Below are 26,060 nucleotides of genomic sequence, written 5' to 3' on the forward strand. Positions count from 1 at the left end.
GTTTTTTCATGTTAACCCTCTCCCACCAGCATCCCATCCTTGTCAGACTGCCTCTCCAAGTCAGAGGCCAGCCCTGATGCCACCCATCTCCCTCTTCACCTGGGTGCCACACACACAGGCAACCTGTGTGCATCAAGGCCATCTGGCCCCTGTGCCTCTTTTCCAGCACGATGGGAGCCCAGTGGCAACAAAGGCACACACTTCTAAAACTGTGATCACAACATCAGCCCCGGCCCTTGCTGCCAACAGTGCCAGCAACTGGCTTGCTCTGGAAGGGAGAAAGTGAACCAGTTGCTGGAGCCAGCAGAGGGTGGTACAACCAGCACTTTTAAATGGTGATCACAGCGCCAACCAACCCCTGTCTCTTGCTGCTGGCACTTCATTCACTCCAGCAACTGGCTCACTCCTTTCCAGAGTGAATCCATTGCTGAAACTGTCGTCAGCAAGAGCCAGGGGCCCTCCCTGTGATCTCAGTTTTAAAAGTGCTCACTATAACACTGGAAGGGAGACACTGAGGCCAGCTGGCCTGGATGCATGCAGGCTGCCTGCACATGCCAGCCCCAGGACAGAGCACATGCAGCACCCAGAAGGTGAGGGGGGAACTGGGCAACATTAGTGCCAGCTTCTGACCTGGAGAAGTGTGGCTGGCAAGGATGAGACAGAGCTGTGTCCACACCAGGCTTGCCCAGGCATGGAGTAGCATGTTGCAACTCCCCTTGAGTGGCATATCACTTCAAGACAGTGCTGTAGCTGAAGACACAGGGCTGTTCTACGAGTTGCAGTATCTATACTGTGCTTCTCCATTCTGCAGCTGTTATGTGTAGTGCTGCATATCACATGTATTGTTGACAATATGTGCAGTTTTCATGCCATTCATATATGTGTCTTGTGGCTGCTGGCAGTAGTATGCAGATCCCCCACATGATATGTGGGAATCCAAACAGTAACCTGCCCTCTTTGTTGAGTCATATTGGACCACCACAAAGAGGGTATCTCAACCAGTCTCAACATGGCTTGTGGAATATACAGATCATTACTAACTAGGCTGCTCATTGCCTGCTTGACCAGTGAAAGCAAGTCTGTGTTACTCTGTAATTCTTCAAAAAGAGACATAAGTGCTCTTCCAAAAAAACCCTGTTTAATCTATAAGCTGATATGCTCATTAATACATTTTTTTTTTGTTTTTAGATCCTCCACCTCCATCTAATGCCCCTTCTGTTAAGGCAACTAGCCACAACTCTTTGAAAGTTCAGTTCAGTAACTTTGATTCAGCTAATGGACCTATAACAGCATATGCAGTAATAATCTCAACATCCACAGGTAAAAATATTTCATACCCAATGTGACCATTTTGTCACTGGTTTGTTTTTTAATCTGCCTTTATGCAAGAAATGCTACACTCTCCCCACCACCACCACTTCTTTTTCTTAAAGCAGAGAAGGAAAGTCCAATTCTCAGCTAGAATTTAGGTTCAACATATGCAGTGCACAAAGGTCATTTTTTGCTGCCTCTAACAGCTGTTAGGAGCACTGTTGGTTACCACTGCTCCCTCATTCAGCAGGGCTGCCCCACTGCAGTAATGCTCCTCCCACCCACCCATCCATTAAGCGGAAATAAGATATTCTCCTGCTGCTGGAATGTTGCACCAAAGAAAATATCTCTGAGGGATTTCTCTCTCTCTTAATACTTAATTAAAGAAGTGTGTGTGTTTCTAATCTGGAATGTTTAGTATTCATAGGATTTAACCTAAAAAGCGGTGTTGTATTTCATATATGGGATAGAGATGGGGTGAAATCCTAAAGAGGGGTTTCAGATACCATATTCCTGCATTTGCCCCCTGGATCCAATTTGGATCAGGACTGGACCACTCCAAAGTTCAGATTCAATTCTAACAGAATATTTAAAAGTTTCTTCATCTAGTTATGGGGTTGGAAAGTAATACTTTGTCATTGGTTTGTTCTCTTCTGTGAAACCTTTGAACTCATAAGAGATGGTTTTTCTTTCTCCTTAGGGTCACGTAAATAAAATAATAGGTTCATGACTTTGCTGTTAGCATCAACAAGGATGACGGCAATATTATTTAAAACTAGTTGACCTGGTGCAGAGTATCTGCGCCCCTAGTTTTCCCTGTCTCTCCTCCCCCATCTTCAATTCTTTCTCTCCCCCTTCAGCCCCATTTCTTTCTCCCCCTTTCCAGCCCCATTTCTTTCTCTCCTCCTCCAGCACCATTTCTTTCTCCTCCCCCCCCCCCACAGCCTGTTCTCCCTTGGCGGCCAGGCTGCTTTTCCTCAGCCGGCCATCTGGCGGCAGCCGCTTCTCGGCTGGCCATCTGCCAGCCTGGCGGCTGCCACTTCCCCTGCCCACCCACTTCTCCTCCCGTCCCCATCGCTAATCTGCAACTCTCTCGTGAGAGCTGCCACACATTGAATTAGCTATGGGTACACCTAGGAGAAATAAATATATAGATAGAGAATTCTTGGCTATTCAACTGTGTCTCAGTCATGTTAGTATCTCAAGATTCCTACGAACTACCATGGAATGCTTTACAAGTCTGAAGGAGCTGCTGAGAAATCTAGAGGCCTGCCTCTGCGCAGACATGCTCCTGAGTTGTTCATCAAGGAGTTAGTTAGTTAGTTAGTTAGTTAGTTAGTTAGTTAGTTAGTTGTTGCATTTATATATCACCCTACATAAAATCTCAGAGTGGTGTATAATCCAATCAAACAACAACAACACCTAAAAATCATATAAACAGATTTAAATTACCATAAATAAAACTTTAAAACTTCATAAACTAAAAGCCTGATAAAACAGTTGTGTTTTCAAAAGTCATTTAAAAACAACCATAGATGGGGAGATTCTGGTTTCATTTGGGAGTGTGTTCCAGAGCCTCGGGGCAACCCTAGAGAAGGCCTGGTTTTGGTTCACCACCAAGCGAACCAGTGGCAACCACAACCAGAACACACACATACCCAATGATCTTAATAGGAGATGGGGCTCATGAAGAAGAAGACGCTCTCTTAAACTCCCTGGGCCCAAGCCATCCGGGGCTTTATAAGTAAAAACTAGCACTTTGTATTTTGCCCGGAAGCTAATTGGCATCCAGTCTAGTTCTTTTAAAATAGGAGTAATGTGGTATCTATTGGTGGCCCCAGAGACCATGCAAACTGTTTCAAATTTGAACCAGTTCAATATCAAACTGGTTCGGTTCAACAGTTTGGAGTAGAGCTGAACTACACCTGGTTCAGCTTGACCCCGGACCGAACGCACGCACGCACGCATGCACACACACACACCCAGTTCAGGGGTTCATCAAGCCTTTAAAAAAAATCTCTCTTTTTTAACAGAGCTTCTCTGAGGTGGTGGGAGGGAGGGGGTTCCATGGAGGTTCCCCCTCCCCCTGCTGGTGTTCCTTTTTGTAAAAATTGCCCGTTTCGGGTGTCTTTGGCCCTTTCCGGGCCTATTCCTTGGCATGGCGGTCATTTTGGAGCCCACCATGCCTGCACAGTGGGACCCTGCGTGGTCATGACCAGAACCAACTCACATTACAACCATAATTGAGGTTTAAGACAAGAGCATCTAAAATAATAGTGATGCATTTGAAAATAATGGGCAGTATGCAATCTTAAGTTAGTCATGGCTTTATCCCATTAGCTAACATCCAGAGCAGCCAAATTATGACATAGTGGAGCTGCATCCAGCACAGAGAGGCTTCTCGTAACTCACATGGGGGGGTGGGGGAGAATAATATTCGCTGCTCTCTCCTGTACCCTGTAAGCACTCTTTGCTTTCAAAACGATATCCCTGAGGATCACAGTCTTCCCGCAAGACAAAGAGCACTTACAGAGTACAGAAGATAAAAGCAAATTACACCCCTCCCACATGTGCTCTGCAACACTTGAGCTGAGCTCCAAGCAGTCTCTGACTGGGCACAGCTCATTTGGTTGTTCTGGATGCCGGCCACTGAAAATAATGGGACTAACTAAACTTGTCTCATTGATTTCAGTGGTGCTTAGTCATGACTAACTAGTCTGGGTGTTGCCCAGCATATATAGTATTTTACTCAGTCTTTTGAATTCAAACAGTACCATATTTACCCAAATCAAAGGCAACATCTTTCCCCAGTTCTTTCTTGTTAAATATCGGGGGAGGGGGTTCATCTTGTCCTCTTTCTTTTGGGTAAATACAGATATAACCTTAAGGGATTGTCTTAAATTCAGTGTCCTCTTCTATTCGGGGAAATATGGTATATTGTATTTTCTTGAAGGAGCTTGTGAATATTTTACCATTAATGTGTTCCTGAGCTATAGTTGCAATCTATTCAGTTTTGCTTTAAAATATCATGTGTTCTCATTTTTCCCCTTCTAGATATAAATTACGACGAGTCCTTTAACTATACATATCATGATTTCATCAATAAGAAAACAAATGCTTATGTTGCATTTGTCATACTTGAGCAAAAGCGTTCATCTTCCTCCTCCAACAGTCGTGATTTTGACATTGAAGTAGGAGATGGATCTACAACAAATGGTTATGTCAATGGGAAATTAGCTCCCCTTGGTTCATACAGGTACTTTTGATTTTAGTTTCTCATTCTGTTTTCCCAAGTTCTGCATTTGAACAAAACTCACATGAGAAATGAGTAACACACATTTCTTCCCTGTTTTTCCCCTCCACCTCCCCTAATTAGGGCATGTGTTGCTGGTTTCACGCATATTGTCTTTATAAATGAGACCACTGGACCTATCAATGTAAGGAGAAGTTATGTCTCATATTCACCCTTTTCTGATGTTGTTGTCTTACCTCAAAACCCAGGTATAGATATCCTGTTGTTGTTGTTGTGAATCCAATTATGTTAAGCCCTTGATTTAAATATCCATTAACTTTAAACTATAAGAAGATGAAATCTGTTTACTGTTGTGACCAGTACTGTGTACAATTCTGGTCACCATATGTCAAAAAGGTTGCCCTCTTCTGTGCATTATAGGTGTAGAAGAGGGCAACCAAGATGATCAGGGGTCTAGAGCACCTAAGAGTCAAGGCTACAACGCCTGGGTCCTTTTAAGCTTTGAAAAAAGACAACTAAGGGAAGACATGATAGAGGTCTATAAAATAATGCATGGAATAGAGAGAGTGGATAGAAAGAAAATTTTCTCCTGCTTTCATAACACTAGAACCAGAGATCATCCCATGAACCTGATTGTCAGGAAATGTAGGACTGACAAATTTCTTGTTTTTGTTTTTAACTGATGTTTTACTTTTGTTTTTATCTTGTTATAAACCGCCTAGAGACGTAAGTTTTGGGTGGTATAAAAATATGTTAAATAAATAAATAAATAAATGGGAGCACTTTTTCACACAACACATGATTAACCTATGGAATTTTCTGCTACAAAATGTACAGCCACCAGCCTGGATGGCTTAAAGATGGGCATAGACAAATTTATGGAAGACAGGTCTATCAGTAGCTATTAGCCCAAGGGCTACTGGCCAGCCTCAGATGCAAGATGCTTCTACATATCAGTTGTAGAGGAGCAGGGCATGTCCTCGCTTCTTGCCTGGTGGGCCACTGTGCATCTGGTGGGCCACTGTGTGAAACAGAATGCTGGTCTTGGGCCTGATCCAGCATGACTGTTCTTACGTTTTGTTACACAGCTTTGTAATATCCCTACTTTGTTTTGAAGTTAACAGGCAACAGGTCTGACCAAACTTTATACATGGATTAATACATGTATTTCATAGCCTAGATCCTATGAACTAATGCAGTAAGAGATGGGGATTGGACTCATGGGACTGAACATAAGAGCCTAGTACCAGCTACTGAATGCTATTTGTACTTGTGTTTCTATTCATCTTCTTGAGGTAGCTAGAACTTGTGTATATTTAAAACATAGTGTGTCAAGTGGGACACTGTCTGAGAGTCCATGCCCATAACAGGATGCTACTTTATCTGCCTCAGCACAAACTATGATGCAAGACAGTGTGGTCCTAAATTTATTCACACAGAAGTAGATTCTGCTGAAGTAAAAAGACTTGTTTTCATGTAATGAGTTAATATTTAAAATTACATGATACTTCATCAATGCACTGAAAGTGACAATTGGTTCTGAACTAGATATCAACAGAGTGACAGAACTCCAAATTGTCATCTGATTTGAGAAGGCAGGACAAGGTCCATATTTCCACAGCCTACAATTAAAAATTGATGTGAACTACAAAAGTAATGGCTTCTCTCTGCCAGCCTAGGCTTCCCATTAGTTCAGCCCCACAACCTTTGTTTTATTCTTGACTCTGGGCCACATTTTAAAGGTGCCTCTTTCATTTAATGTCAGGGTGACTGCTAAAAGGAACTGCAGAAAACTATTTATTGTAATGTCATAGAAGATTGTAAAACACATTCATTTAAGCAAGCCTTTGCATAAGAAACCCATTGTAGTGTACTGCAACTCGCAGGTTGTCACACTTTTAAATTCTGAAATGCTTTAAATCTTTATTGAACTTTGCACTCATAAAGTATAGCAATACTGTACTTGCCTTGTTCTTCAAATTGTTAACTCTAAGACACGTAGGTGTCTCAGGGAGCTGCAGCCACTCGCGGCTCCCTGATAGGTGTTTACCTCATTCATCTCTTCTTTATGGTGTTCACTATAGCAAATGCTAGTACGCACATGACAAACCAGTATACTGCATACAATGTGCATCAGTCCTGAGACTTGAACCTAGGTCCACTGGGAGAGAATTCACACTAACGTCACCAAACTAGTCCTCTTTTTTTGTCTTTCTCTGAATTCAAAACAGCAGCTTGGGGTTTTTTTTTCATTTTCATTTTTTAGATAGTGTGAAGTTGCTGTGTCAATTTGTAAGCTTTGTTATAACTTGTTGCAGTGAAGTTGCATGTGACAATTGTTTCTGTTTCTTTTCAAGCTGTCATCATAGGAGCTGTTGTTGGGTGTATTTTGGGTGTTGCCGTTATTGCTGCAGTATTGGCTTTGATATTCTGGAGAAAAAGAAGGTACCACATATAAGCTACTTCACTGTTCTTTGCAAAGATGTGTTTAATGTTTATTTATTTATTATTTGTTTTATTTATTAGATTTATATACCGCCCTTCCAAAATGGCTCAGGGCGGTTCACAACATGATAAAAAAAATTGAAACAAATTAACAATTAAAATCAAACTATTAAAACACAGTAGAACCAATAAAACAGCTAAAAGCCCTAAAACAGTATAAAATCAAAACTGCACATTTAAAAAGCTGAAAAAGGTTGGGTGAAGAGGTGGGTCTTCAGATGTTTTTTAAAAATAGTCAGGGATGGGGAAGATCACATCTCAGCAGGGAGTGCATTCCACAATCTCGGGGCAGCAATCGAGAAGGCCTGTCTCCGTGTGGCCACCAGACGAGCTGGCAGTAACTGGAGACGGACCTCCTCAAGTGACCTCAGTGGGCAGTGGGGTACATAATGAAGAAAGTGTTCTCTTAAATACCCAGGGCCTAAGCCGTTTAGGGCTTTATAAGTTATAACTAGCACTTTGTATTCTGCCCAGAAACCAATTGGCAACCAGTGTAGCTCCCTCAGCAAGGTGTTTAATCACATCTCTACTGCTTGCTTCTGTTCAGATATGTGGTATCTGAAAAGCATGTCTGTACTAAAACTTTAATCTCATTTCAGACCTGTTTAACTGTCATGGCTTCCAACAAGAGAACACTGTGAATTGTACTTAGCTAGTGATTACTGATAGAGCAGGGGCGTAACTAGGTTGGAGTGGGCCCTGAGACAAGATTCTTAAATGGGCCCCCCCTCCACCATCGGGCAGCAGCGATATAGGAAGATGCTGAAAGGCATCATCTCATACTGCATGGGGGAGGCAATAGTAAACCCCTCCTGCATTCTACCAAGGAAACCACATGGCTCTGTGTTGCCAGGAGTGGACACCAACTCGACCACAACCTTTCCTTTCCTTTTTTATAGCTTTATGGATGTCACTCAATTACTTTGGGTTGTCTCCACATAGTCCGTTACAATTCCTGTTAAAACAATCTTCTGTGGCAACGGGGCATGTATGTATATTGCCAATCTTCACTTTAAAAAAAGGGGGGGGGAATGGGGGTGGTCTTTTCCAAAATCTTAGGAGCTGGTGTAGGAGCAGAAGGAAAATCTGCAAACCAAAATGAGGTTTATTTAGGACCAACCCAAAGGACCAACCAAAGTACCAACCAAAATGAGGTTTATTTAGGACCAACCCAAAGGACCAACCAAAGCACCAACCAAAATGAGGTTTATTTAGGACCAACCCTGCCATCCACCTGGGTGCTGAAATGAGTGTCAAACAGTAAGTTTTCTTTCTAATCCTACAGAACAATTTCTCAGGCAGAGGTAAGCAAAAAGCCAGAGGAGAAAGGGCGGGGCTTGTTTTAGGAGCCCCAACTGCCTGCACTTAATGAAATCTAAAAGTGGAGCTCAGGTTTGCAGGGGAGATAGGGGTGGAGAGCCCCGTTTAGCATTTAAGGATTCCCCTCTTATTCTGCTGAACTCTGCTCCCCGGCTAAACCCATAACCCACACCTTCAATTTTACTACCTGCAGAAGTGTCATTCTTCTTCCCTCCAAAAGAAATGGAAGTGAGGTATTGAAGTTTTCTCTCTGTCTTCACCCCTGAGGGGCTGCAAATTTGGATCAGCCTCTGAAAATTTTTGAAACTTTTGCCTAACGCGATCAAGGAATCCCTTGACTCCTCGGAAAGCCTCGCTAAGCAGATGCCGGGGGTGGGACTGTGTGAGCAGGAAGCTGTGGCAGGCAGGCATGCAAATGAGAGCACCCCAGAGCATTGTGGGAGCAGAAAATGGGGTGCAGCTCAGGGCTTGGAGGGCAGCTGGACCTCAGCCAGCCAGTTTGGAGGGTGGCCGCGTGGCCACGATGCCCCCTGAAGTTGGCGAATGGTGCAATGCCAGGGCCACCATGTCCTGGGTAGCAGTGGGGAAAACCTGCCATGAGGTTTCCAGGCATGTCTCCTTGGTGGAAGATAATGGCCTGTTACAGTGTGTGATTGCAGTTATGCCTCTGAACAAAGGTGGAATTTTTTTTTTACATTTGAAAAAAAATGCAGTTAATCAAGGAAGCTGGGGCCAGCACTGGGTAGGGGAGGCATGTGACATGTCTCTTGGGTGCCCCCTAAGCTGTGGGGCCCCCAGACGACTGTCTCCCCTTGCCCGATCATCGTTACGCGCCTGTGATAGAGCATTATTGGCACTCATAATTTCAGGGTCGCTTGGAAGGACCAATCCGCCACTTGTGGACTTTTTTTAAATGTTTAGTCCAGATACACTCATTCATAGATAGATAGATAGATATAGATAAGTAAGTAAGTAATTTCTGTGGATCTGAAAGCATTACTGAAGTTGGAAAGTCCCCATCCCAAAATGTGATGTCTACCTTCAATTTGAAAATAAGACCCCTTTCCAAAAGGATGCTGGCTCAAGAAGACTTGATATGTATGTCAGTGTGTGATACTTTACACTTAGTAGAATTTTGAATAAAGGGTGTCTGTTTTCTAATCTGTAACTTGAAAGTTTGCAAGTTTATACCACTTTCACTTAAAAGCATGTATATGCTTAGTCTAACAGAAACTTGTCTTAGAAAATACTACCAATTGTGTTAATCTCTGTTCACCAGTGTCAAAACAGGCACAACTGTTTAAACTAAACCATGGTGATATCCATGCTTATGCATAAAATTTGAGGTCAGCATCAGGGTTTGCTGTAGTCTTTCTAGTAATAGTAGTAGTAATAATAATAAGCATTTCTATAGTGCATTTGTACAGTCCACTCTCTCACTTTTGTTCAGATAACAATACTTACCTCACAGGGTACTTCTTTCCCTTTCAAGAATACTACTTACATTACAGGGTTCTTCGAAGTATAACAAGAGTAACAATGTATTGCCCTTGCTACTCCTGTGATTGCTTGGAGTAGGATTTATGTGATCTGGCCTCAGCTGAATGCTGTAATTGCTCCCAGTATGCATTCCCTAGCACTGATTACTTGAGCTCATTTAAGGGTAGCTAGGCATTTCCTGACCAACTCCTCATTAAACTGTAATCCTGTCCCTTCACCATTCATGCTAGCTTAGTGAAGTTGCATACATTTCTTCTTTGGGGAGGGGCAAAAAAAAATTGAGCAGTTCTGTCTTTGTGACCTGTGAATTTTTACAGAATCATAGAATTGTAGAGTTGGAAGGGATCTTTAAGGGTTTCTAGTCAACCCTGCTGCTAAGAGCAGAAAAACAGCATCCCTGACAGGTGACAGTCGAGCTTCTCTAGCCATCCTTGCTGTGAACAGTTGGCCTATGGTTCCTTCCTTCCTTCCTTTGAATCGATCTTTAAAATTCCTTTTGATTCTCTCAGCTTGCCTTCTCAGCCTCAGCTTTGGATCTGAGCTTTGGTTTTCCTGACAGTGGCTGAACATGCACATGCAGTAAAATGTTGCACACATACAATGGGGCAGGGATGATTTTTGCCAATGTTCCCTTCCATCTACAGTCCACTGTGCCACCTCTAAATATGCCCCTGCGGGTTGTGGATATGCCATATCTTTTTTGCATATGAAATGTGAATCTGAATGTCAGCTACTGTCGCTACAAGTCTGGGCTTCTTGCCTGTACTCACCTTTGGTTGCCTTTCCATCCATTTCTTATATGTATCCTTTTTTATTTTCCTCTCATCATTAAGTTTTTTCTTGGCCATTGAAGTGGTTTGTGACTGTGCCTTTAGGAACTCCATCTTCAGGAACTGCCACTCATCTTGGATCCACTTCTCTGTTAGTTTATCTAGTCATGAAATCTTTCCTAGCACTTTACTGAGCTTGTTAAAATCAACTTTCCTGAAATCCAGGGTACATGTTTGACTATGTTCACCTTTAGCTTTATCGCATGATCAAGAATTCCAGCATTGCAGGGTCACTTGCTTCTAGCGTTCCCATTACTTCAGCTCAATTGATCAGCTCTCCCATATTAGTTAGGATCAAGTCAAGAATATCCTGCCCCCTTGTTCCTTCTTCCACCTTCTGAAAGAGGAAGTTGTCAACAAATCTCCCATTAATACTAATTGTTGCTTTCTTCAGCTATCTGTAATTTGTTTAAGGAAAACATCAAAAGGGTAATAGTAACCCTGGGAGCTTTCTACCTTTTATATGTGGCTTGGGTGGCTTACATTATTAGAGCTACTACTCTGCAGTAGCAATTGTTTCTGTGGCAAAATATAGCCTGGGATATACATCTGTGGGGCAACCTAACGTTGGTACTTTCCAACCTTCTAAATGTATTATATATAGATCTACTTTTAAAAAAAAACACTTGTGGAAAGATGCCACAAATTGTATTTAAATATGGACATATTAACAACATCTGCATGTCTGGGATTGGTTAGTGTTTTTAGAGGGCTATATGCTTGATTTGGCATTAATCCCTTTTAAAATCTTCAATTTTACAGGAAAGGTGGAAATGATGGCCTGGTGTTTACTTCAATCGAGTGAGTTGAATATTATACTGCCTCTCTTCATGTAGTATTCCTTTCATATATTTAGAGAAACCTTTTTTTATGCCTTGCCTTTTTAACAAAAACACTAAAAAGACCTCACTTAAATTAAAAATGTTAACCAACATTGTTAAAAAAAACAAAAAAACACCACCAAATAGTTTGATGGCACAGTTGATATTTAGGCATATGTGCTCATGCATTGTCTTCTGCCTTCGCCTAGTTTTGAAAAGGGGGAAGGTAGTGTGAATTTAAAAGTACTTTTAATTTTTTTATTAGATCATTTAGATCAATTCCACACTGATACAAGCCAAGAACTTCCAATCCCCAAAATATATTATCTGGGCACCCCATTGTTTCAGGCATTGGCAGTATTATGCTAGGGAAGTCAGACTATATAGACTCTACTCTTGGAGAATATTCTACTCTTAGCTATTTGTGGGATGCTACTGACTCCTGAAGAATCTGCAATTCATTGACAGTCTCCAGAGAACACCATCCTGGCAGTCATGTATGCCAAAGCCGTATGCGCCAACATCCCCCACAAGCTTTGAGAATATCATCCCAAATGATACTGTAGCACATTTAGCTACCAAGCATTGCATAGTGGTTCCTCACCTCCACCCACAATTATTTCAGATTTGGGGACAACTTGTATCTTTAGGTCAGTGGCACTGCCATGGAAACTCACTTGGCAGTGCCATGGCCAACTCGCTTGGCACTGCCATGGGAACTCCCTTGGCAGCATATGCCAGCACTTTCATAGGAACATAGAAGCTTCCTTATACCGAGTCAGACCATCTTGCTCAGTATTGTCTACACAGACTGGCAGTGGCTTTTCCAAAGTTGCAGTCAGGAGTCTCTCTCAGCTCTATCTTGGAGATGCCAGAGAGGGAACTTGGAACCTTCTGCATGCTAGCATGCAGATTCTCTTTGCAGAGCAGCCCTATCACCTAAGGGGAATATCTTACAGTGCTCATACATGTGGTTTCCCATCCAAATGCAAACCAGGGCAGGCCCTGCTTAGCAAATAGGATAATTCATGCTTGCTACCACAAGACCGGCTCTCCTCCCTAATATTCTTCATGATTCTAATGATTCTAATATCCATCCTTCGTGAATGACTTAGAACAATGCTTCCTAAGCTCCTGTCCCCAAAGAACTCTCCTCTGCCTGAGATAATCCATAACATCTTCATCATCTGGACTTATGGGCAGGAGACTCTTGAGAAATCCCACCACAACATCAACAACTTCCACGCCTCCACCAACCTAAGCACGGACCACTCAGGCTCACTTTCTGGACATCAGAATGCAGCTGCATGATGGACATATAAGCACCACCTTATAACAAAAACCCACTGTCTGACTCTCATATCTAGTTGCTTGCAGCTTCTTCCAGGGACACACTACATAATCCATTGTCTTTAGGCAATCCCTGTGATGTAACCACATTTGTTCCAGCTCATCAAACAGGGATTGGCACCTGAAAATTTCAGACCAGCCGTTCCTAAAATTACAATATGTAACCAGTAAAGTGAAAAGACCGATTGACTAAGTCACTCAGCAATACCTACTGTGAGACAGACCCTGAAGAGAAAGGTGTGGTCACCTAGGACCCCTAACTAAATCCATTCCAATGCTTCATCAGTGACTACAGCCCATCTTTGACAATGCTGTTTCCTTCTCACAGGACTTGAGTGCTAGGCCTTCCTTGTTACTGGAAGCCCCCACCCTTGAAACAGCTGTTAACCAACAGCAGGCAAAATTACAGAGACACAGTGACCAGAACCTGTAACAAACCCACTTGTCAACTCTGCCCCCATTTCCATTCAAGTGTCATCATCATGGACTAAATAAAATCAGCTATATACCATCAGGGGCTCATTTACTTGTTCATCCTCTCATGTTATATATGTTAAAGCTGTCACCTGTCAACAATGCCTACATAGGACAAGTAGGTTAATCCCTACACAGAAGAATAAATGGACCCAAATCTGATATAAAAATGGCAACATTAACCCCTGCTAACTTGGCAAAGAGGCACCTTTTAACGTGGTGATTCTCTTTATTTAGCAGGGGGAGAGTAACTGGCCCTATCCACGCCCAGCACAGTACCTCCAGTGACTGTTGCTGGGGTCTATCTTATGTCTCTTTTTAGATTGTGAGTCCTTTGGGGACAGGGAGCCGTCTTATCTTATTTATTTAGTATTTCTCTGTGTAAACCGCCCTGAGCCATTTTTGGAAGGGCAGTATAGAAATCAAATAAATAAATAAAATACAATTCCGGAACCAACAGAAGAACACACCAGTCTCCCCAGACATTCTACTGCTGGCCTGAAAGTTGCTATTTTATAACAAAAAAACTTCAAAGGAGACTCGAATCTAGAATTTATTAGGTTTGTTTTATTTGTCCTTGGCTTGGACAAAGAGAAGGTTTTCTTATCTCATTGCATATGTTAGGTAACTTAGTTCAACCTATTATATGGGCCAAGTTAGCCCCTGCTAACTTGGCAAAGAGGCACCTTTTAATGTGGTGATTCTCTTTTTTTTAGCAGGGGGAGAGTAATTGATCCTATCCACGCCCAGCACAGTACCACCAGTGACTGTTGCTGGTGTCTATCTTGTGTTTCTTTTAGATTGTGAACCCTTTGGGGACAGGGATCCATCATATTTATTTATTTTTTCTCTGTGTAAACCGCTCTGAGCCATTTTTGGAAGGGCGGTATAGAAACTGAATAAATAATAATAATGTTATTATCACCTATAATACCTGATATAAATAATCCTTGTACTTGCCTTGTGCATTTAATTTCACATAAGACTAGTCACCCTCGGTACCTCTCACTTTCCATGGCCACATTATTCAGAGATCTGGGACCACCTAGTTGGGCTCTAATAGGAAGCCATTGTTCCTGTCTCAATACTCTATACTTAGTATAGCCAGGAAGACTACTTTATTTACTGTTCCTGCTGCTGTGAATCATTGTACTTATCTCTCACGTTCTGACTTTGCATGATAATGGTTACTTGTTACAGCTCTTCTACCCAGCAGCCCTTTGTAACTGCACATTTACAGTTCTCTTCTTTCTCTATCCCCATGAGTTTGTATAACTGCCAACTCAGAATAACACTTCATGCATCTGATGAAGTAGATTCTAGTCCAGAAAAGCTTCTGCTGAAACAAATTTGTCAATCTTTAAGGTGCTGCAAGACTCTTTGTTTCTTATCATTGGGTCATTCGAAAGTCCAAATATAGCCATGTTAAATTTTTAAATCATCCAATGGTGCATTTACATATGCTGGCCTTGGGCCGAAATAAACAAATACAAATACATACATACAAATGGTGCATTTACACTATCAATGCTGTAAGGTCAATACTGTGCCCAAACACCGAGTGCATATACTGAATGAAAATACTTCAGCTTTGTGTATATTAGTGGATATGCATTTCCATTTGGAGATGGACAGAGATGGCTGCTGCTGGCTCCTGCTGACTTTGGTAGAGTGTAGACACTCTACCTACAAGCACACCACACTCTTCCTTCCTTCCTCCTAGTCTCCTACTCCTTTAAGCCCTGTTATTAGGCCATATCTCCCAACCTATTTTCCCCTCCTTATGTGTGATCCGTCCCCTAATATTCCCATTTATGGCATCTTGCGTTATAAGGATGCATTTCCATTAATCCACATCCCATCCCCAATATAATTGCCCTTTATTCTACTCCTGTGATTGTATGGGGAGGATGTAATTGTTCCCAGTATGCATCCCCCAGCACTTTACTGAATAAATTACTGCAGAAATAACTGATGGAATACCTTTCTTCCTTTTTGATGGAGTTGTGGGGTGTCCTCTCTCATCAGTATTTCAATCTGTAGGTTTTCCAATCTACAGGGTGAGCCAGTGATGGAGTGAGGAGAAAGGAATAGGTTCCCCCCCCATTTTTTTGGTAGTATCTGATTTCGTTCTTTCTGGCTGAAGCAATTAATCTGAGATTGGTAGAAAAGGTGGAAGATAGACAATTGCAAATCTCAATAATTTAATTTACACTAAGCAGAAGATCAACTTTAAATCCACGCCTTTGCATCTACACATCAGTGAGTAAACTTGTATCACAATAAGGAATTCATGTTTTATGCAGTGTTGTACAGTCTTCTCTAAATTGCAAGTATTATGTATAAAAGTTATTAAGCCCAATTAAGGCTATAACTAATGTGTGTGTGTTTTTCTTTTTCTCCCTCTCCAGACCTAAAAAGTAAGTAAATCATTTACACCCCTTTTGATAAATAATATCACTGATAGCCAAATGGGAGATAGTAGTATTATGCTTCTGTTTAGTTTCCCAGCAACTGCTTAATGTTTGATGCTTGAGCAAACATTTCTTATGAAATGTATATGTTAAATACTTCGAACAAGACATGGATCACTGTGCTGTTCTCCAGCATGCCCCACTATATATGCCTGAGTGTTGTGCATGAGCACTAATGGCACCATTAAGCCATTGACCCTTACGGTCTAAGCACGTTTTGTTTGCTTATATGTGGAGAGAATATACCACCTTTCAACAAGCTTCTGAAGGCAGCCTACATGTAAAAACATACAACAATAACAACAACAATTTTAAAAGGGTGCCACACGAACTGGATTAAGAAAAATAACTTTGTAGCAAACGGAATGCTATACGGTGGTTATTTTTGTTTTTAGCAGATCAAAGTTACTTAAAGTGGAAAACTTTGAGTCTTACTTTAAGAAACAGAAAGCTGATTCAAACTGTGGATTTGCGGAAGAGTACGAGGTATGTGTGTTAAATGTTCTTAGCTCCCCCCCTCCCCCGCCATGATGTGGCAATTTTTGAGTTTTTCCATAAAGGAGCTATTTTGAATAAATGCTGTCTTCTGCGGAGTTAAATTGGTAAGAACATCCCAGCTTCACTACATAATAGTAGGAATAGGAACATGTTAATTAGATGCAAGTCCTTGCTATTTGCAAAATGCATCTATTTTGAGGCAGATTTGAACGTCCATAGAGCCAAGAGTGAAGGGTGAATGGGCCATGCAAAGTGCAAAAGTAAAAGCAGACTTGAAAATTAGGACTTCTGAATTACCCTTGCCCTGAGTCTGATGCTGTCACACTGTTTGCATGCCTCAAGACAAAGTGCTAAATTACATCTCTTTTTGCTGTAGGATCTCAGGCCAGTTGGTGTAAATCAGCCCAAATTTGCAGCGGAGCTGACAGAGAACAAAGCAAAAAACAGATACAACAATGTTCTGCCATGTAAGTTTCTTGGCCTTATTTTTATGTTCAGCCTACTATGACTAAAAGTGTATGTAGCACTAATACTATGCTAAGCTTTTTAATCTTAAATGAACTATAATTCATGCCATTTACTACTCTTAGGAACCCTTGCCTGTACAGAAATTGGAATGGGCACCGTTTTTATAATGCTGCTCATTTGCTGTTTTATCATTTGTAGTCTGTTTTATCATTTGTATTGGTGTTTTGATACCTTATTATGTTTTTATATGAATGTGTTTTGTAAGCCTCCTCAAGAGCACTTGTTGAAAGGCAGGGTATAAGCCAGGCTGCACAACATACAGCCTGGGAACCACATATTACCTGCAGGCACATTTTTCCCAGCCCACATGGCTGTTTCCACGTTCCTCCCTCTACTAGGGGTGTACACAAAACCACCTGGCCCAGTTTGGTTCAAGTTCAAACTGGACCCAAACCGCACCAGACCAGTTTGGTTTTGGCCCCCTTCAGAAACACCCACCCCCCACCCCAGGTTCAGTTCGGGGGGGCAGAGGTGGTTGAAGATTTTTGGGGGGAAATGTTTTCTTTCTTTTTTAACTTGCCCCCTCTAGGGGGCTTCTCCAAGGTGGTGGTGGGGCCTGTGGAGGTTCCCCTTCTGCCCGCCGGCTTTCCTTTTTGTAAAAATTGCCCGGTTCAGGCGTCTTCAACCCTCTATGGGCCTATTCCCCGGCACAGTGGCCATTTTGGAGGCCTCCACACCTGCGCAGTGGTACCCTCTGTGGCCTGGGTCATGACCATGCGTTGTTGCAATACACACACACAAATTTCAGGTACACCATTGATTATTTATTTAAAATTATTTCCAAAAATTGCCGTGGGGGGGGGGTTGACACCGTAGGCAGCTGCCTCTCCTTTAATCCGCCCCAAGAGTCTCTGAAACAAGAGGGAGGGAGGGAGGGAGGAAGCAGGTTCATATGACAGGCCTCATTCCCAGCTCTGGTGAGTTCAAAGCAACTTAGTTCACCTTAAATTTCGCTGAATTGTGCCTAGTTAGGGCACCTAGTTAGGACACATTACCTTGTGGACAGAACGTATGCATGGGGGAATCACCATGGGTGTAACATAGGCCTGTTTACCCTCATCCACATGTGTGCATGTGTAAGCAGCAAGGAGGAATGGAGGCTGACTTCCATATCTCCACCCAGCCCGGCTTCCTCATTCAGGAAACATGAACACAATTCTCCTTAATTGTTTGTGGCAGTGCTTGTGCAGGTACCTGTACAAACTGGATCAGAGTGGGGGAAACACAGCTTTGTTAAGCATTATGGCAGGGGTTCCCAACCTTTTAAAACAAGTTTACCCTTTCTATCAAGCGCGCATGCACACACACACACACACACACACACACACACTCTTAAATGTTACAGTTATGAGACAGGCTACTCTGGTCATGGCTTACATCCAGATGAAGTTGCTCATGAGTAATAATAATAATAATAATAATAATAATTCGATTTCTATACCGCCCTTCTAAAAATGGCTCAGGGCGGTTTACAAAGAGAAATAACAAACACTTAACACTTAAATTAATGGAACAAGTTACACTTAAATTAATGGAACAAGTTTACTTATCCCATTAATTTCAATGAGAGTACTCATTCTAATTTTCTAAAGCCTGTCATTCAGGCTGAGGGGAGTGGTCCTCTGAACTTCAGCACAAAGCTAGCCAATCAGGAACAGTCTTTACTCTCCTCCCTCCCCTTCTGCAGTGCACTTATCGCTGAGAATGTCTTGGCTTCAAATCAGCAGCCCTTAGGTGGGGAACAAATAGCACAGCTGCGGCGTGAGGAGGCAAGAGGGCTCTGAGTATCCCAGGAATGCTTTAAGTACCCATGGGGTATTAGTATCCTCTGCTGGGAACCTCTGTGGGTGCTGCTCCTTCAGTGAACTGGCTTGAACTCTGTGTACTAGATAAAAGGCTATACATATATCATTGCCTCCTCAGCAAATAGCCTCCCAATGCCTTTGTTTTGTCCTTTGATTATGTTCTTTAGAAAATATAAGTGTGCCTGAAAATTGAGTATCAAACAAAAGCATATACAAACAATAGTCTGGGTCATGATCCGTTGAATCCATTAGAATGGGTTCTGCACCTGCGCGGGAAGTCTCTTGGTGTCAAGTTCTACAGGTCCTTTTCGGAGCCTGCACCCCGCCCCACGTGACCACATGGCTATTTAAGGCGGGAGGAAGTGCAGGCACCTCAGTTCCTTTGCGACCGCTGTGGAGTTCGGTTCACTCGGTTTCTGCAGCTCCTCGTTTTGGTTCCTTAATTCTTCAAAAAAAAGTTCTACTATTCATTTTTTTAATTCTCTGGCTCCTGACCTTGGACTGACTTCTGGAAAAAAACTTCTGCTTTGCAATTCTGTTTTGCTACCTGATCGGACTGTTACCTGACTATAAGACCGTGGACTGCTTAGCGTTTTCTGTTTACTCTGTATAGAATTTTTTTGACAATTGATTGGACTGCTACCTGGCTTTGACCACAGAATGCCTAGCGACCAAGCTTTTGTGAGTAACAAACTGTCTTTTTGATATGGATAAACCAAAGGGGGAAAAGACTTTCAAACGCTGTGAAAAGTGCAAAGCAAAATTGCCCTCACAAGTCGCTCATAGTTTATGTTTGCTCTGTCTGGGGGAAGCTCATGTCACTTCATCCTGTAAAATTTGCCAATCATTTTCAAAACAAACCTGGAGGAACCAAGAACTCTGTTTGAGGGCTGCAATTTATGATGACATTTTGGCGGCATCTTCAACTGCGTCAAAGAAATCGGCTCAGGCGCTAGGCTCGGGGACCCTGAGTTCTGCCCAGTCTAAAACCCCAGTGCCCTCCGTGAAGACCCATAAGTCCTCAAAAAGGCCGGGTGAGAAAATGGCGGCTGCTGAAGAACCAGCCACAAAAACGCAGAAGCTATCGACATTGAGCTCCACTCCATCGCCAAAGTCTGCTCAAGATGTGGTCTTCGTGTCGGTATTTAAGCCCTCGACATTGACCACTCCATCAACATCGATGACGGCTCGGCAAACTGAGCTCTTGATGCCGAAGACACTGAGGGAAACCTCGGCATCAAGTCCTCCACACATCGCATCGATATCGACGATGTCAAGGGAAGCACCAGCATTGAACCAGCCTCCACATTGCTATGATCCCGGTGGCGACAGTTGCAGGAGTACCAGCTACACCAATATCGACTCTCTCGGTGCCGACGTTGCAGGATTTACAACCAGCGCTGACTCCAATACGGTCCCCTTCGATGTTGGGGGATGGAGTGCAGCCTTCAGCATTAAACACCCCAGCGAATATTACAGCTATCACATCTCAGTTCCGAGCGCCCCTGACATTTGCAATAGAAGAGGCTGACCTTTCTGATACGGAGGCGACGCCTTTGGACCCGGGAGCAACACAGTCTCTGCTTATGATGTTAGACTCGGTGGCTAACACTCCCTCTACATTCAAAGGGTTTCCACGGTCAGAAGATGATGCTCCACCTTCCAACCCTCAACAGTTACTGACCGCTGATCAACTTACCACCACTGCGCTGTGGCACATGTGTGGTTTCAGTCACAAAGTATCCCCATCAAAAGAGACTGCATTACCAGGCACAACTTCGCCAGGTATGGCCTATGACTACATCGAGGATCGAGCTTGGCAATGGACTACGTCAACGGGTGCTGTGCCTCAAGTCACCTCCACACTACCGCTCCATTCTTTCTCGGGAGGGGGGAGCCCCTCTTGATCCAAGGAAGGTGCTCTCCTCCGCCTCAACTCAAACTGCTTACTACATCTACGAGATCAACGCGGACTGCAGCAAAACAGGTAACTGCAGCAGTGGCCCAAATGGAGGACCCACCTTTGCCTGCTCCCCCATGTATAGAGTTGCCAGGCAGAGGTCCTTCACGCCACTCTCCTTCTGAGATTGCATTTGATGACAGCCACCACGGCTCCTCCAACTTTGAATCGGACTCAGAAACTATAGAAGCTGACCCTTCGCCGGACGTAGCTACACCTGCCCACATCTCGACGACAGAAAAATTGAAGGCGTATCACTCTCATGTGAAACAGATGGCTTCTGCCTTGGGATTAGATTTATCTTCACAAGTCAAAACCATCGATGACCCAGTCTACAATTTCATTGCTCGGTCTCAGTTAGCACAACTAATGGCACTGCCTCTGCTGCCCATCATTTCGAATGCTGCTCAGTGCGCTTGGCAAGTTTGGCACATGTCCACACCAACGTCGAAAAGATTGGAGGGCCTTTACAGGGTTCAGGAGCAGAATAATACTTACTTGTTCAAATACCCTGTCCCACACTCTCTGGTCATCTCGCTGGTCCTCTCTGCCCTGACTGAGCCATCCTTTGAACCCATGCGTACTGCTACGTTGAAGCTGGCATCCTTGAAGACTGCCTTCCTGGTGGCTATCACCACTGCTCGCAGGGTGAGTGAACTTACGGCTCTCCGAATGGATGTCCCTTATGCCCGTTTCTACCCAGACAAGGTTCTCCTGTGGCCGGACATCACCTTTTTACCTAAGATCGTGACTGATTTCCACATCAATCAGGACATTGTGCTTCCCACCTTCTTTAAGTCACCAACCACACCTTTAGAAAAGGCTCTACCCTCCTTGGGTGTTCGCAGAGCGCTTTTCTATTACCTTCCTAAGACTAAGCCTTTCCGGTCATCAAGGAGGCTATTCGTGTCCTATAAGGGCGTGACCAAAGGACAGGCGTTATCTAGACAAAGACTATCACATTGGTTTGTGGAAGCCATCCGTCTGACTTACTTTCTACAGAAAATTCAGCTGCCAAAGACCATCAGGGTGCATTCCACAAGAGCATATGGTGCTTCAGCAGCTCATCTGTCTGGCATATCTTTTCAAGACATTTGTAAAGCCGCTACTTGGTCTTTTGAGCAACCATTTGTAAAGCACTACGCAGACTTGCGTTCTGCGGCAGAGGCAAATTTGGGGAGAGGTGTCCTCAAAAGTGTGTTGCATGGATATCAACTCTACTTCTAGATAACTCTACTGCTTCCTCCTTCTTTAGGAGCTAACTAAACACTCATTCTAATGGATTCAACGGATCACAACCCAGATAAACAGGTTGCTCACCTGTAACTGATGATGTGGTAGTGATCCATTGATATCCATTAGAACCTCCCAAACCTCCCCTCCGCAGTAGTACTTACCTCACTATAGTAGAACTTACCTGCTTACTCGACTGCTTCGGTGGTCTCCAAGGAACTGAGGTTCCTATTCTTCCTCCTGTCTTAAATAGCCACATGGTCACGTGGGGAGGGGTGCAGGCGCCGAAAAGGAGCTGTAGAACTCAACACCGAGAGGCTTCCATGCAGGCACAGAACCCATTCTAATGGATATCAACAGATCACTACCAGATCATCAGTTACAGGTGAGCAACCTGTTTTTTCAAGTTCAAGCAAGTTGCACTTAAAGTATATTTGAAATTAATGGGACTTTAGCTTCAATTGAATTTAAATGTGACTTATTTTATAGAGGAACATAGGAAGCTGCCTTATACCTAGTCAAATTATTGGTCCATCTAGCTCAGTATTGTTTGCATGACTGGCAGTAGATCTCCAGGATTTCAGATCTTTCCCAGCCTAACTCGAAATGCCAGGGATCAAACATGGGACCTTTTGCATGTAAGACATGTGCTTTCCCTCTGAGCTTTGGGCCTTCCTCAAATTTCTGTACATTGTCACCAATATATTAGAAGGGGGGGGATTGCCTAGGGTGGTTTCAGAGTGTTTTTTTAAAAATGCTTGTCTTAAATAAGTAAGACAACTTAATTACTTCCCTTCCTATATTTCTCCATCCTGAATTTGATCTTCTCCAAGAAATTGATTTTCTTCATTTATGGCCTTTGCTATTTTATGTGGCATGCTATATGAGGGGAAAAGATGTTAATGCACTTTTTTTCCTTTTTACAGATGACATTTCTCGTGTTAAACTGTCAATCGAAAACCATCCAACCAATGATTATATTAATGCAAATTATATGCCCGTAAGTCTATTAAAAATTCAATGTATTTCAGGAGTTATTTGTTAAAAAAAAAGAAGGAAAAAATTGTATTTAGACTTCTTCTTCTTCTTCTTCTTCTTCTTCTTCTTCTTCTTCTTCTTCTTCTTCTTCTTCTTCTTCTTCCAGGGATACAATTCGAAGAAAGAATTCATTGCTGCACAAGGCCCTTTGCCTAACACTGTGCAAGACTTCTGGCGCATGATCTGGGAGAAGAATATTTATACAGTTGTTATGTTAACTAAGTGCATTGAGCAAGGCAGGGTAAGTTTTTGTTAAAGTTCTGAAACATGTTACAAAACTGTGGCACGGCACACTTCTAACATAAACTATATACCCACCAGTGGTATTAAAATGTATTGGGGTACTAGAAATATCCTTCTTTTCTGACAGAAAAAAGGTAACCCAAATCAGCTTGCATCAATCACACAATGATGGTAGTAGGTACTAAATAAAAATAAGTCACAGGTCCTGCCCTCAGTCTTCCTTCTTTCCTGCACTGTGAAGGAGTTAGGGAAGTCACAGGCCCTCATACAGTTGTCTCCACATCACCATAAATCTAATGACTTTTCTCCTTGACAGTCTGGTGTTGGATCTTGAGCACCTCCAAGGTTGGAAAAAATAGTGTAATAACAAGCACTGTGTCACTATTACAGTAAAACAATGCAAGTGTTTAGGAAGAAGCCACAAGTTTCAACTTGTCTTTGAACATTTCCCTATGTGGTGTTATTTCCCTGATATCTAAAATGGTATTAATATTTGAGCATGTTCTATTGGATGCCTTTCACTCATACAGTGTGTCTCTTTTCCCCTTTGAATACAATATCCCCACCTCTTTTGTTATTTTACTTTAGCCTGTTAAACCATCATATGTTCTATTGTATAACTAAGTTTATTATTTTTGTAGACAAAGTGTGAGGAGTATTGGCCAGACAAACAATCCAAGACTTATGGGGAGATTACAGTAGCCATGACCTCAGAAATTTTCCTTCCAGAGTGGACAATAAGAGATTTCTCTATGAAAAAAGTGAGTTATTCATACTATATGTGTGCTAGAATGATGACGCATTAGAGATGGAAGGAAACTGAAGGTGGTTTTGCTCCACCATCTGCTCTGAGGCAACTACCACACCCCAAACCCACATTTGTTCCATAATACAAAGCCAATGTGCAGCAGTTGACCAAGAATTGGATCTGGACTGAGCAGAGTTAGGTTTAAACCACTGCTCAGCTATGAAGCTTGCTAGATAGTTTTGAACTATCTCTTTCAACCTGACAAATCCCATTGAGTGGCTTCGAGCTGCCTTTTGTTTTCTGTTTTGTCAAGGCATTCTCCTGGCTCACACTTCCTGTGATGGGCACAACAGGAACCAACAATGAGAAAGAACAGTTGCAAGTAAACATGTGTGACCAGTTGTCTGAACATGTCTAACAAAGCTGTCATATATGAGACAGAATGGCCAGGAAGAAGCTACAGAAATTGTTTCCTTTATATATGTATACACACACTTTTGTAACATTGTTCTTCTGCACCCTAACTCCTCCTCTGTATTTTCGTTTGTAAGAGCAATTCATCTGAAAGTCACCCTGTGCGACAGTTCCACTTCACTGCCTGGCCAGATCATGGTGTTCCGGAAACAACCGACCTTCTCATTAGCTTCAGACATTTAGTTCAGGATTATATGAAGCAAAAACCACAAACATCTCCTACCTTAGTACACTGCAGGTACAAAGTTAATCTTACTTTTCAAAGAGAGCTGTTTATTGTGATCCTGTACTGCTGTGGGAGGGGAGTCTAGCAAGGCAGCAACTGGAGGCAATTGCTTTATATAACTGAAAGGCTGGGGTCATGACTCAGAGAGCCATAACAATATTCAGAATCAGGTGCTCTTGATTATCATTGTCACTCTTGTACCCGCCTCCCAACACACAAACATTCTCACAGTTTTTTGCCCTTCACCTCTTGAGCCATATAGACACAGGTGCTCCAATGCTCCAAAATCCTAGGGCCAAACCAGATGTGATGCAGGAGATTATCTCTATTTTTTAAAAAAAATTACTAACAGCCACCGTGTGAGGTGCGGTGACTCAGATTAGTCTTTCTAAGCCCTGTTGCCTACGCTTCATCTCAGTTTAAGATGCCAGGAACTGAACTTGGGACTTCCAAATACATGCAAGCCATCTGATCTGCTGCTGAGCTGTGCCCTTCTCAGCAATGTAAGCCATATGCCTTTCCTTCAGCTTAGGTGAGGCCTTTATTGGTTTTCCTTATAGGCACTGATCAGGTCCATTTTCAGTTGAACAGCCCTGCAGTATCAACTGCTTCTAAGGTTGAGCATAAAAATATTAGCACTTACATTTATATACCGCTCTATAGCCAGAGCTCTCTAAGCGGTTTACAATGATTTTAGCATATTGCCCCCAACATTCTGGGTACTCATTTTACCAACCTCGGAAGGATGGAAGGCTGAGTCGACCTTGAGCCCCTGGTCAGGATCGAACTTGTAACCTTCTGGTTACAGAGCGGCAGTTTTACCACTGCGCCACCAGGGGCTCTTATGTCTTAAGTGACCATTAGACTGTGCTATGTGAGGATTTAGTGCTTAGAAAAAGATAGCTGAAGACAAGCATGTAGCCATTGAATGTGTATGCAATTATTTTCCTTACAGTGCCGGAGTTGGAAGGACAGGAACTTTCATTGCAATTGATCGCTTGATCCATCAAATGGAGATGGAGAACACAGTAGACGTGTATGGTGTTGTATATGATCTTCGAATGCATCGGTCTTTAATGGTGCAAACAGAGGTATATAGATAGGCTATATTTTTAAGTATGCAAATCATGCAAAAAATAGCAAATACCAGTTTTCCACAACCTACCCTATTGTTCCCATTGACTGAAACAACTTCCAAAAGATACACACTCTCCTTCTAAGTCAGTAAGTCACAAAGTCAGTTACTAAATCAGTAATGACTGTACAAAAAAAGGGGCAGAATGGGACTTTGCAACATTCCTCTGAACCCCCCTAGGAAAGCTCCTCATGAAAATGAGAGGACCTTTAGGGAAAGTATGGGATATGGTATCGGCGGGCTGTGGCTGGTGGGGGAAATCCACAAAATTGGGGTGGGGGGCACCTTACCTGAACGGAAGGGCTATCAGGAGAGAGGGAATTTGAATCTATTG

The 26,060-nt window shown here is 42.7% G+C and overlaps 1 protein-coding gene across 1 annotated transcript in view; it reads left to right on the forward strand.

Moving 5' to 3' along the window:
- PTPRJ (protein tyrosine phosphatase receptor type J) overlaps positions 1–26,060 on the forward strand; it is a 168,195-nt gene that overhangs the window by 136,976 nt on the left and 5,159 nt on the right. Inside the window, exons 11-22 of the mRNA XM_053277986.1 lie at positions 1,189–1,320; positions 4,366–4,567; positions 4,688–4,812; positions 6,922–7,009; positions 11,482–11,520; positions 16,237–16,324; positions 16,713–16,803; positions 22,789–22,862; positions 23,007–23,141; positions 23,785–23,904; positions 24,443–24,603; positions 25,547–25,682. Coding sequence (XP_053133961.1) covers positions 1,189–1,320; positions 4,366–4,567; positions 4,688–4,812; positions 6,922–7,009; positions 11,482–11,520; positions 16,237–16,324; positions 16,713–16,803; positions 22,789–22,862; positions 23,007–23,141; positions 23,785–23,904; positions 24,443–24,603; positions 25,547–25,682 — 1,391 coding nt within the window. The remainder of the gene's footprint in view (positions 1–1,188; positions 1,321–4,365; positions 4,568–4,687; positions 4,813–6,921; positions 7,010–11,481; positions 11,521–16,236; positions 16,325–16,712; positions 16,804–22,788; positions 22,863–23,006; positions 23,142–23,784; positions 23,905–24,442; positions 24,604–25,546; positions 25,683–26,060) is intronic.

The sequence above is a fragment of the Hemicordylus capensis genome, chromosome 1, assembly GCF_027244095.1.
Source record: "Hemicordylus capensis ecotype Gifberg chromosome 1, rHemCap1.1.pri, whole genome shotgun sequence".
Classification (NCBI taxonomy): Eukaryota; Metazoa; Chordata; class Lepidosauria; order Squamata; family Cordylidae; genus Hemicordylus; species Hemicordylus capensis.